The 13,888-nt window shown below is 40.7% G+C and overlaps 1 protein-coding gene across 1 annotated transcript; it reads left to right on the top strand.

Annotated features, from left to right (window-relative positions):
• The first annotated feature begins 1,185 nt into the window (after positions 1-1,185).
• Positions 1,186-13,235, top strand: gnb2 (guanine nucleotide binding protein (G protein), beta polypeptide 2). The gene is made up of 10 exons (XM_073480109.1): positions 1,186-1,949; positions 3,602-3,675; positions 3,762-3,800; positions 4,718-4,824; positions 4,973-5,036; positions 5,333-5,495; positions 7,243-7,309; positions 7,394-7,595; positions 8,860-9,076; positions 11,989-13,235. Exons 2-10 carry the CDS (start codon positions 3,619-3,621, stop codon positions 12,093-12,095), a joined length of 1,023 nt encoding a protein of 340 aa, XP_073336210.1. The 5' UTR covers positions 1,186-1,949; positions 3,602-3,618; the 3' UTR covers positions 12,096-13,235.
• Positions 13,236-13,888: the final 653 nt, after the last annotated feature.

Genomic DNA, 13,888 nt, shown 5'->3' with positions numbered 1-13,888 from the left:
TTTTAATGCTCTTACTTCATTGGCAATAAATTTGAAAAAAACACAGACACTGATAATCACAGAAATGCTGAATATTGGATCCAACCCACAGTGTACATAAATGTAGAGACTTATTTTTACTTGTAACCTACTTTGATTGAGTAATTGTACTGCCAGAAAATTACTTTTTATACTAGAGTACAACTAAAGGATAAGTTCACCCTAAAACAAACCTTTTGTCATTATCGACTCAGCTCCATGCAGATCAAAAGTCAGATAAAGTTTGGTGGAACCACAAAACATTTCTGGAGCTTCACAGCAAAACAGCGCCACAGCATTTACCTAAACAACTGAAGTAGATGTGGACTTGTTTCAAAACGTAAATAAAATAAATAAATAAATAAAATATGGCTCCATACAGCTCGTCTGGTGTAATCCAAGAATCTGGAGGCTCAGAGATCCCAAATTGATTTGACAAGACATTATTTACAACCTTTTAAGGCGAAATCTTCACCGCACCTGATCTGAAGTGGGTGCACAAATAATAATTTGGGGATCTTGGGACACTGCTGCTCCCGAAATGTTTTGTGGACTACGAAACTTGACCCCACTTTCCATCAACATCGGCTGAGATCATGACTGAATTTTCCATTTTGGGGTGAACGTACCCTTTAATATCAGATAGGCCCCACTTTACTAAATCTTCACTTTTACTCAGGTATGACTTTTGGGTACTTAGGTAGTTTTTACAACACTGATGCTTTCACACACTGTTCTCCCCTCATTGTGCTGCACCACTCAAACCATGAAATAATCATAAATAAACACATTTTATCTGAAAGGCCTCAACCTACAGGACCAACTCATGAGCAGATCAACTGAAGGAGTATGTGTGTGTGTGTGTGTGTGTGTGTGTGTGTGTGTGTGTGTGTGTGTGTGTGTGTGTGTGAGCCTGGCTGCAGAGTGGTCTGATCAGAGGGGGGTCATGGGATTTAGCAGTATTTAAGAGATGGGTGTGGTTGAAACATGCTTCATGCCCGGATTTGAGGATCCTTCTGCAAGCGCTCACCGCGTGATCTGGCAGCCTGTTTCTGAATGATGATATTCAGAAGAGAAGAGAGAGAGAGAGAAAAAAAACAAGAAAAAAACAGGAACCGTGTGGATAAAGTGACCGAGGGGTCCGCCTGTCTGAAACCAACACAGCTCATCTGCTGATGGCTTGATGTCTTGCAGCCAGGAGACTTGTCTTCTTTTCTTTTCTTTTTTTAAATCTAATTTTATAAACGAGACGAAGCCTTCGCAGATTTTCTCTCAGCAGCCTAATTCACTGCTGACTGTGTCCTGATGAAGTGTCGGTGGCAGAAGAGGGAGGAGGAAACCAGAGAGAGAGAGAGAGAGAGAGAGAGGAAGGAAACGAGGATAACGTCACGAGAAGCAGAGTCGGAGTAAAAACGGACCGAGCAGTGTTTAATGGACAGTCCTTGATGCGGGCCGGGGCACCGATCTGCGCTCAACCATCGTGTTTGTTTACGCGGACAAATATGTTTTTGTTGACTTGCCGGGCGTGAAAAAAAAAAAACAGAGGAAAGAGAGACGAAGAGACGGAGAGGAGACGAGAGGAGACGGCAGCAGCAGCAGCAGCAGCAGCAGATCTCATCTTTTTCAGGAGCTCCGCTAAAGCAGAGAAATGGAAATGTGCGGAGCCCTCCTCCGTTCGCCTGTTTGCTGAAGGATTTGGAGGCAAGCCTCATCGTGACACACGGAGCCTGAAGTGGATCTCCTCCTTGCTGCATCTCTTCCCTTTGTGGTGTTTTTTTTTTTCTTTCTTTTTTTCTTGCTTCTAATGCGTGATAAAGACACATAGTGGGATTTTTTTTTTGTGGATTTGGAAGACGTTGCCTTCAGGAGGGGGGAAAAAAAAGGAAAGAGGAAAAGAAAGAAAGCAGCAAAATCATCGGGAGAATTAACAGGTAGCCGCCCATTATCAATGCTGTGACAGCCGCTGTAGGCCAGCCCCATTGAGCGTAAGATGGCTGGGCGATGATGCGCCTATTCATGGCATCATTTCGACTAAATTAACTTAGCTACATCCGCATTCTAGGAGCCGATCTCTGAAACAAGATGTGGTCAGGGCCTTCAGCAGCCTCTCTGTGCTGCTGATCAATATGTGATGTAGCCTGCATTGGTAGGGGCCTGTGTGCCTATCTGAATCCTGCACACAGTGGTGTAAAAAATCCTGCATCTTTGTTCCTCTACTGCGGCTTTTATTTCAGTCCTGGCCTGCTGCATGTGTTAACCAGAGCCTCTCGTTTTCCATTAACATTTTACCCCTCCTAACATGCACAGGCTCTGCTCTCCTCCTCCAGATGCAGATGTAGCCATGCCATGTTGGTGGAGCTGCACATCAGATGTGCATCCAGAGGGGTGGGGCCACTCACACTTGGCATCCTGTTCTTTGAGTTTCTTGTCTGCTTGTGTTATAACACATGCTTCTCAAAGACGTCCAGGTCCACTGTATTAACCTCGCTCGCCAGCATCAGCACGAAGGATTCAGCCTGGTGGAGTGTGCCTGATATGTAGTGATATGCGAGTCTTTTTGACACCCTTCCCTGCACGTCCTCCCAGTTGATGCTCACAGGCAACGAAAAAACATCCACATCTGAGCATCTGGCTGGACCCATCCAGGCCTGATCTCTCTGATGCATCACCCCCTCCACACCCCCAACCCCCCCTCCCTTCAGCATTTCTCCTCCTCATTGGCTAAATGAGCAGCTGTGCCAGGAGACTGAGACCCATGATGCACCCCTTTTGGCTTCCATTAGCGCCGTGTGATCCATCTGGTCGCAGGTCCCTCCAGGGAACAGTGACCTACTGTAGCTAATTGCTCTTCCTCTGCAGCGTACACTGTATGCATGTTTGCTGCAGAGCGTTGGATTTGAATCTTCTCAAAAATGCAAATAAAAGCTCCCTGTGTCGGGAGGCTGTTTGAATGTGTAACTGTGCTCCTATCAGGAGCAGGAAATGCTGCTTCCTACTGAAAGCGTGATGTGATGTACTGTACAGTGTGTGTGTGTGTGTGTGACCCCAGTTGGCCCACAGCTGAAGGATACATCTCCTGCCAGTGTTGGAACCACAGTACAGCCTCAGATGACAGGAAATAAAGATGACTGTGTCTAGCATTAGCACAAGTTCTGACTTGATACACGACCTGTAAGTGCACAGTGTGATAAGTTCCCCCAGCTTTAAAGGGAGTGTTCGCGCAGTATCTGCGATGCTGACTGCTCGATAGCAGCTTAGTCATTTCAGATTATTCTCCTCAGTTAAACCAGGCATAAACAGATTACAAGGTTTTTTCGCACTGTGTGGGTTCAGTAAACCTTAGAGATTAAAATGTGTGTTTTTTATGTTATTATTATCTCTTTCCTGCCACGAACAGTATTTTAAGTAAATTATTTTACCTAATTGATTCATTTTAGATGAGAGCGGATTCCTGGATTATTGGATTATGAAAGCACAAAACTATGTTAATCTCAGTGGGCCTCCCTAATATATACACGGGCAGTAATTTTTATGAATTTTTCAGATGATACTTTATGTAAATCAGAGTGTGATGTTTGAACAGGCTTGGACAAATCCAAAATGAGTGAGCTGGAGCAGCTTCGTCAGGAGGCAGAGCAGCTAAGGAACCAGATTAGAGTAAGTCAAATATTCTTGTAGTTCACCTTTAGCAGAATGATGCTGATATTTTTAGCTGTTGTGTAATTACTTTTTATGTCCATTAGGATGCCAGGAAAGCATGTGGGGATTCAACCCTGACACAGGTAAGTGCCGCCAAATGTTTCAGGAAGTGAGATGCGTAGATATAACTAGAGTGGGACCAAGAAGAGCGCATACCTCCACCAAGGCCGAACAGTTTCCTTTTATTTAATTCAATCACGCCTAATCCACTATCAAATAAAACATTTCAATCTGCCTGATTTTCATTTGGATCCACATGAAATTGAACTCACTCATAGATACCAGCCATCTAAATACGCCTGATTTTTCTTTTTCAACACGATCCATGCATTATACCCTGAGAAATTAATAGAAATGTTGAAAAACGCCCAACCTCGCAATGTTAAAGGGAGTGAGAAAAGAATTCCTAAATCCGTCCCTGTATCCCGATCCACACCAAACGTTGGTGGGGACTATTGTGGGCCAAGATGCATCCACCAAGTTTCATGGAGATGCGTTGAGTAGTTTTTTTGTAATCCTGCTGATGAACCAACCAACCAACAAAGGCGGAGGTAATAAATGTCTATGAATCTTGATTCTGGTGGTTACCATGGTTTGGTGACCGTCAGTTCTTGGGAGAAACTTGGCAGGTTTTGAAGACCTGGGAGTTTTTTGGTTCAACAAATAAAGCAGAGCAACAACTTAAAATCTCTTTTAAGCAAAAATTACATGATGAATTCATGTTTTATACCCACTATTCACCAGAAGTGAAAATCTTCTCCAAATTCCCAAATAATATGATGTTTTAAATACATTTTTCAATATAAATGTATTCATATAATCTAATTTGACATGGGATGTTAGCTATTCCTGTGTTGTGTTTATCTTAGCTTCCATACTGTTAAAACTTAAAGAAACTTCCCTGTGGAGCCTCCCGTATCACACACAGTTATTATTAGCAAAAAGGGTGAATTTCATTAGAACTAATTGAACTTTGATTAACCTCTCCTCTCTAACCCAGATAACTGCTGGCTTGGATCCTGTGGGGAGGATTCAGATGAGGACAAGACGCACCCTCCGGGGCCACCTCGCTAAGATCTACGCCATGCACTGGGGTTCAGACTCAAGGTGAGTCTACGCTGCACCAAACGTTTTATATTGTTGGCTTTGATTGCGGTTGAAGCATTTGACTGCTCTGGTGCTTTGCATTAATGCGTACATTTTGACATTAAGCCTAAATGAATGTCCATCAATGTTTGAATATTTGTCTCTGCAGGCTTCTGGTTAGCGCCTCTCAGGATGGAAAACTGATCGTCTGGGACAGCTACACCACCAACAAGGTAGAGTTAGCTGAATAATTCTCCTCCTCAGTTCGTCAGCTGGATAAATAGTCACACTTGGCCTCCGTCCGAACTGGAAGTGAAAGTGGAGTAAAGTCTTTCTCTTGTAGTGTGAGGGTGGTTGACTCATAACTGCTTCCTTTACAGCTATGACTTACTGTAACATTTACAGTGGCATTAGCATCAGATTTTTAGTGTTGGCACTAACCCAATTTTACGCTCTTATTAAGGGTTTGCATTGGGTTTCTACTCCAACATGTTAATGTCTGCTGCCTAAAATATCTCTCCCTTCATAGATACATGCCATCCCCCTGCGCTCCTCCTGGGTGATGACCTGTGCATACGCCCCCTCTGGGAACTACGTAGCCTGCGGAGGCCTCGATAATATCTGCTCCATCTACTGCTTGAAGACTCGCGAGGGCAACGTCAGGGTCAGCAGGGAACTACCTGGCCACACAGGTGAGAGAACTTGATACTCTCAGCTATTTCTGTGTGACTCTTTCTGCGAGTCGAACTGATGAGACATTTCAAACGAGCATGTACCAGTCCCCGTGCCCCGTGGGAAAGCTCCGCTCCCAAACCGCTAAACAATGAAGATTTCATTTACATGGTTAATTAATCGCAGGGCAACACTGTCTTAATGAGCTGAGACATCAACTCTTGCCTGTGAGACTCTGATTTGTGACACTGTAGCTGCTGTGCTGCTGTACGTTATTAGATTGAACACAATTCTGTTCTAAATTAATTTATTCATGTGACTTGAAGTTTTTTTTGTCTGCCAATGAGCACAAGGACACGTCGTTTACAATCTGCTCGCTATGATTTAAGCCATGGAAGCCCATTTCTGCCAATCTGATAAAAAATAAGAACCAGAAAGTCATTGGAATGAGGAACCTTCTGGAAATAAGGACTTAGTATCTCTCAATTTTATTATTTTTATGTGTCTGATTATTTTAGGTTTCTCAACATTTTGCGATACATTTTGCGATACTAGTGACTTCTTTGGGACTCATTTCCTATCATTGAGGTAATTGACTGTTTTTGGAAGGTTTCTCATTATTTTGAGTCATGATTTTGGGATTCTAAGTCATGATTTTGGGATACGAAGTCATTATTTTTAGGATACCAAGTCATTATTTTTGGATACTAAGTTATGATTTTGAAATAGGTGAGTAGTTAATTTGGGATACCAAGTCATGATTTAGGGATACTAAGTCATTATTTTTGGATACTAAGTTATGATTTTGAAATAGGTGAGTAGTTAATTTGGGATACCAAGTCATGATTTAGGGATACTAAGTCATTATTTTTGGATACTAAGTCATTCTTTTAGGGTACTAAGTCATGATTTTGAAGCAGGTGAGTCATTATTTTGGGATACCAAGTCGTTATTTTGGGATACTAAGTTATTATTTAGAGAAAGTTTCTCATTATGATGACTTACAGAATCTTTATTTTTCTCGTCACATTGGCGGCAATGAGCTTCCATAACTAGCAACAACGATGATGTGCCAATTACGATGTACATTTTTCCAAATGAGACACAAATTAATATAAAGACGTCTCTAATGTCAGACTGTAATTTCCACTGTGAATGGAGAGAACGTGTCCCCCTCACATTAAAATCCCTCTAAACAATGTCCTTTTATTGATCAGCTGTTAAAATCCAGACAAAAGATGCTCTGAGTTGTGAGATTCAACTTTAATTATTATCGTGCATTCACATGAATGAGACTTCGATACATGGGTTTTATTGGTGGGTGTATCACAGTGCTCTTTGTCGGAAAGATAAATACAACATTTAAATGAATAAAATAATAGTTATGATAGTTAACTAAATAATAGGTATAAGTTATATACCATAAGGAATGATTTAGGGTTAGTGCATGTACTAAGTAGCATTTCACATAAATATTTTGCAAGCACATCAGAAAGAATGATAACCAGTTCCATCATGAATTATTTGCCAGGTATAAATGTGTGTAATGAAGGAAATGGCATTCACATATTTTCTCCGCCCTTGCTCTGATATTTTGCGCATTAGTTAACAAAAATATTCCTTTTTTGTCCCTATTGTATTACAGTAGATGTTAGTAATGCCAATCTACCATCACCTACTCCAAAAAGACAGCTCATCACCTTTAATATTCAAGTTTCATCCGGCTCCACAACAGAAACTCAACACCTGTGCTTTCTCTTCGCTCAGGTTACCTGTCATGTTGCCGCTTCATCGATGACAATCAAATCATCACGAGTTCAGGAGACACCACATGGTGAGCCACGCAGATCCAGACACAGATGTGCAAACATGTTTTCCTGAGCTGATCAGTGTCTTAACTCTGCCCTCTCTGCCCCAGTGCACTGTGGGACATCGAGACGAGTCAGCAGACTACAGTTTTCTCGGGCCACAGCGGAGACGTCATGAGTCTGTCCCTGTCGCCCGACCTCCGCACCTTTGTGTCAGGAGCCTGCGACGCTTCGGTCAAACTGTGGGACATCAGGGACAGCATGTGCCGGCAGACCTTCACAGGCCACGAGTCGGACATCAACGCCATCTGTGTGAGTGTGCTCAGGGCAACGACAAGGTGTCGAATATGTAGCTCTATCCATACTGTTTTATTAAACGGAATCACAGTTTAAAGGGGCACTCCATCCATTTTTACACATGAAGTGCAGTACACTCATGAGTGAAACCTGAATAATTTATTTTCTGTTTTTTGGAATATTAAATTTTATCCACCTTTTTCTGAGCCCCCATGATACCTTGGGCATTTACTGGAACCAGCATTTTCTATGGTAACCGGACGCTTATTCTTTCTCTTAAAGCTATTGGTACAGCATATCATTCATTCATGAAGATCTAGGTTAGCGACTTCATCGAGTGAATACCACAAACACTATTTTTATTGCTTAGCCCACTTAGCTAATGCTTCTGAAACCTTGAAAGTGCTGCTGGTGAGTCAGTTATTAAGATCTGAGCACCGGATGTATCAGCCATTATCTTTTCCTCAGTAACGTCCCCAGGAAACTTGTGGATTGACATATTTTGATAACAATGTATAAACCACACACAAATCCAGGAAGAGGGCTACAAGCAACTAAGAGAAGTTAAAAAATAAATGCTCTTATCTGTGTAAATAAACAAATATGTTGCGCACATTTAAAACTATAGCCAAGTATTTTATTCACGGTCTTGCCAACCAGTTTATAAAAAAAGTGGATAGTAAAGCGAGCTTTGGGGCGAAAGAAAATAAATAAACAATCAAGACATGGTTTGTAATGCCAGTAATAAATCTGACTGTCAACCTAAACCCAGTGATCATAATGTGCTGTCTGTTAACAGACCTATTAGAAATTTAAATTCCATATAACTCACTAGTTGTCAACCCAGCTGGCATCTTAAGTGGCAGTCTGCCCCCCGTGTGCTGTCTAATACACTCTCAACAGAGCAGCTCTGGGATTTGTCTCGGTGACGTCACACGCTGTCTTGTCTCCAGCTTTGGGAGGGATTTAAACTGGGAGCATGCTAGAGGATTAACAAGATTATCAATTAACACCATATCTGAACATCCTGCATCAGTCCGGACTCCGACTGAGACAATCTCCAGGTGGAGTCTGGACTGATGCACCACACAGGTTATCTGACGGTGCACCAGGTGGGACACATTCAGTATGTAAAAGTGGGGAGCATCACTCAGATTGATCACAGTCAGTCCAAGAGCAGAGCCAATAAGAGTCATTTTACTTGCACTCTATGAGTTTATGTTTCTCAGTATAGTGGGAACTTCCTGCTTCTCATCCATCTTCCTCTGCTCCTCCCCAGTTCTTTCCCAACGGCAGCGCCTTCGCCACAGGCTCCGACGACGCCACCTGCAGGCTCTTCGACCTACGTGCAGACCAGGAGCTCAGCCTCTACTGCCATGACAACATCATCTGTGGCATCACCTCCGTGGCTTTCTCACGCTCCGGCCGTTTGCTGCTGGCCGGTTACGATGACTTCAACTGCAACATCTGGGATGCCATGAAGGGAGACAGAGCAGGTGGGTGGAACAGGAAACAGCTAATGTTGATGAGTAAAGAGGTTCAACCTGAAGCTAAAGTGAGGTTTGGATTCATTATGAAGCTACTTCCCTGAGACATCACAAGTCTTTTCATATGTTTGTAGCTTTGCTTTGTAGTTTTTGGTGTGTGTTTGTGCAGCTTGTACACTTCACCATCAACTCAAACTGTCCTTCAATTATACAGCAACTTTCAAACAAATGACAACGCGATTCAAAGTGCTTTACAAAAGATTGAAAAAAGATGGGATACTAAAATATAAAAAATGGATTTTGAGACTAATGCACACCAAGACAGCAATAAAATGTGCGTTGTTATTATAATAAAATGTAAAGAAGCAAGATCACTCAAGCAATACCAATGATATTATAAAAAACTACGCAAAAAAATTCATCATAGTTAAAAAAATATTAATGAAATAAAATATAATTGTAATAATAATGATAAACAGTAAAATGTTGATACAACATAATAGAATAATTAATAATGATGACAGAATTTTAGTAAAACATGTATAAACACTGAAACCAAAACTATACAGTATATAACAGGCAGACTGGATAGACAGGTTTTAAGTGAGGTTTAAAAATATCTGTATTTCCAGCTCCACACAGAACCATATTTGTCTCTGCAAAGTGAAACTGACTCGTGTCTGACCTTCAGCTGCTAAATTTTGCACAAAAACCAAGTCTCTGTTACAAAATAAGTAACTGAAAACCATGATTTGTTTTCTTAGATTTAATGTTTGATTTGAAAATCCAATCCAGCGACTAATTTACTGGGGATGCGCTGATACTAATATTTAAAATAACAATTTAGCCGATAGGTGCTGCTGATGTTGTTTTGTTGTTGTTTATTTGCCAGGGAAACAAAGAAATCCTCATAGTAAAAAACATAACTGAACTGGTCAGCCGTTCATTACATCATCTTTTAAAGAGCACAAATTCGATCATACAAATTGATGAAACCTTTAATATCATCGTCTTTCATATGAAAGATTCTTTATTTTTAAAGTGACTGCTTCGAAGGCCTTTTAGCCCGCTATTCACCTACCTAGTGCATGAAAAGACTTTGTCTCAATAGCTCATAAATGTGTCAGCACAAAATTGATGTGCCACCTCAGATAAACATCTGTTGAAGTCATTGATGAATGTCATCTTATTTGTTGAATATCGGCTGATACTGATGTCCAGCTGATATATCCGTAGATCCCCGTAATTTACCTCTTAAAGGAATGCAAAACTGTGTGCACGAATAAAAAAGAAGTGCAGTTATGTATTTTCAAATTCATCTCTGGGTAATGTAGATAACTGCCATATATGGTTAAGAAGATGGAGGTGATACGAAAATATCCCATGCTGAGCACTGTGGAGCTCTGCTTTCCTGCTAATGAACTAATCAGTGTAAGCCGTATGGATTTATGTATCTAAGAAGGGAAATGTATCTGGAAGCAAAAGACATTTAACTGTTGGAGTAGAAGAAAAACCAAATGCAAGCCTTTAATAAGAGCATGAAAATCGGTTAATGTCACTGAAAATGTTACAATAAGTCATAGTTAGAAAGGAAGCAGTTATGAGTCAAACACACTCCTACGTGAGAAAGACAAAAACTCACAATAATCCTCGTAATGGTTCCAGAGTTGTCTGATGGTACGCACAAAAACTGTGATTTGTAACTGGGAGTTGTACTGACAAAATACAACATAAAATAACCATAACGATTTCATCATGATTTATTTTCGGGGGGATTTTAGCTGGACTAAGCAATGAATCCACTCGCCTCATGCCTTATTTTGTTGCAAGTTAACCCTCTAGGCGCCAAAGTCGCATTATTGCGACAGGCAACATTGCTCATTAAAACAGCCTGTATCTTTAAATCTACTGCCTTGTGCTGTTACTGCTTGCTACCACTAGATAGCCAATAGATTCAGCTTCAATCCTGACGTCATTTGGGGGTGTGTTTCTATGCAAAATACCTGAGAAAAAAAAGTTTGAAACCCGACACCGGCTGTCGGAGCGGCAGCGGCTAAGCGGCAGAGTGGGAGAGGAGAGAGCCGCGGAGCGGTGGCGGAAGTGTACTGGACAGATCAAGAGAAAGATAGCGATTTTTGTAATAAAAAACAAAATGCCCAAAAGACTTTACAGTGCGGATGAGGTGCTTGCACAGATCTTTGCTGATCGCGATTCAGAAGGGGGCGATTTGCCCTCTGATGACGATCGCTCGTCAGAGACGAGTGACGGACGATGCTGCAGCTGCGCACACTGTCACACAAGCAGCACACGCTGATCACGGAGAGAGTTTTCTTTTCTTTTTACAAGTTAGATTAGGACATTTACTCCTATCAGATTCCTGTTCACTTACTCTGAGGATGAGAGGATGAAAAAAAAAAAATCTACTGTGTAAATATGTTCAGAATTCCGTTTTACTGAATTTTACCTGGTGACATACAAATTAGATTAGTAAATTTACTCCAATCAAACTCCTGTTCCTTTATTTTGAGGATGAGATGACAATATAAATATTTTTTTTCTGTGTAAATATGTTCAAAAATCAGTTTTACTGAAAGTTACTTTCAGTCACCTGGTGACGTCACAATATGCAAATTAGATGATTAAATTTACTCCCATCACAAACTTTAGGTCATTATGAATATTTTTCTCATTTACACTATGAATTTATCTCTCATCACTTCCAAGCTACAGCCTTTTGAAATCTTACAATCCAAACGGAATATTTTCCTAAATAAACTCTGGCGCCTAGAGGGTTAAAGCCGTAATAAACACTAGGTCGCTGTGTTCTGTGTGGTTTTAAAAAAAACTTTTCCTCACAGCCTGGAGAGCAAAACATTTGACAGTAACAAGTCTTCTTTTGTTCGTCCTCGTCCCTCCTGCAGGAGTCCTGGCCGGCCATGACAATCGTGTGAGCTGTCTGGGCGTGACGGATGACGGCATGGCGGTGTCCACCGGGTCCTGGGATAGCTTCCTTAAGATCTGGAACTGAGCCATGCACATAAACCGCAAACACACACACACACAAACACGCGCGTCCAACAGACAGACACCGCTCCCATCTTGGGCCACAGTTTGCACCCTGTATTCACTGTATGTAAGATTCAACAGACAAACTGCAACATTGTACTGTACATAATATATATGACTTAGGTATGAGTTCACACACACACACACACACACACACACGCTGTATGCAGGACAAGATGACACAAGCTGAACACACGCACACACTACCTACAGCTGATTTAAGTGCACAGCAGCGAGCCTACAGTACACACACACACACACAAACAGCCACACACACACACACACACACACACGATCTGTAAAATGTAAAAATGTGACCAAATACAGTTGGATCGTCAGCTGCTCAAATAAAAATACACAAATGCCACTATAACCTAAAGCCTTTTAACACGTCTAACACACACACACGCACGCACGCACACACACACACACACACACACACACTTTTTCCTGAGAGACACTGCTCCTCGAGTTAAAACAGGGGAGGAAGACGTTATTGGACAATTCTGTCTTTGTTTACAATGAAGTCCAAAATGCACTTCAGACAAATATTTCTGTACTATTTTTGTCTCGGTACCACACATATCTCAGTGATGCTAATGTGAAGGAAGAGCGGCCGCTGAAGAGAATCATGTGAGTCCATTAATACTGAAAAACAAATAACCACTGACAGGCAGGATGGACCGATGATGGACAGAGTCGGAGGAAAATATCAGCTCTTATTTTCATCTGGCTCCACACATCATGTAGTCACTGTTTTTATAGATACGTACCCCCGCATACAGTTCAGTACATCTGTTCTTAAGCTTTGGTTTGATTCAGTTTTTTACACTTATTTTATTCATGTTCTCCCTGTGTGCCTCAGATACACTTTAAGGATTATTAATAGAGAATATTGATGAAGTTAAATTAACAAAAAAAAAAAAAAAAAAAATTAAAATGAAGAATCTGAGATTCAGGAGGTGGGTGGAAAATAAAAGCATTATAAGACACATCTTAATGAAGCAGGAGCCAGTATTCATACTTTGACTTTGTCAATGTATTATCTGGACATTACGACGGTATAATTGTACATAATATTAATAAATAATAGCCTCTCCTGCCAGTGATTGTGGTTTCTTTTTTTAAAGCACTGTTGAACACAATGGGACATTTATTTATACACTTGGATGGCGATGGAAAGTGGGTGCAGTTTAGTTTGGTATATGACTTAACAAAATGTCTTTTCAGGTATTGAGTGGCAACACATACACTGACCTACACTATTAAATTATAAATGGTTTTAGCAGAAATTCTACTTTATTATTCGTATTTTACTATCGAACATTAAGCAATCATTAAAAGAGGGATGCTTTTAAGAATCTCTTCAAGTGAGATTTTGTTCAGTGGCTGATGTTTATTGGTTCCAAGAGTTAAAGGGGCACTATGTAGTTTAGGAAAAGAAATTTAGAAACTAAGGTAATATTTACAATATTAATGAGGTAATAATACAAACTCTGCCACATATAAACAAAGTAAAACAGTATGATATTGCATTGTCCTTTCAGGTCAGATTCTGTAAAAGATTTATTCAGTCATGAAAACAAATAGTTTGTTTAGGCATGAAAACCAGTCAAAGATTTTTCTCTTCTGATTAAAGGTACTTCCCAAAAGCTACACATACACCGCCCCAAAAAGCAAAGGTTTGCTTTGAAGACTGTCCTTTAATGATCTAAAAAACATCCTATTTATAACCATTTTATCTTTAAACACAAA

This window comes from Pagrus major, chromosome 13, assembly GCF_040436345.1.
Source record: "Pagrus major chromosome 13, Pma_NU_1.0".
Taxonomy (NCBI): domain Eukaryota; kingdom Metazoa; phylum Chordata; class Actinopteri; order Spariformes; family Sparidae; genus Pagrus; species Pagrus major.
Note: the sequence above shows the minus strand (reverse complement) of the source record. Positions and strands in the feature narration are given on the sequence as shown.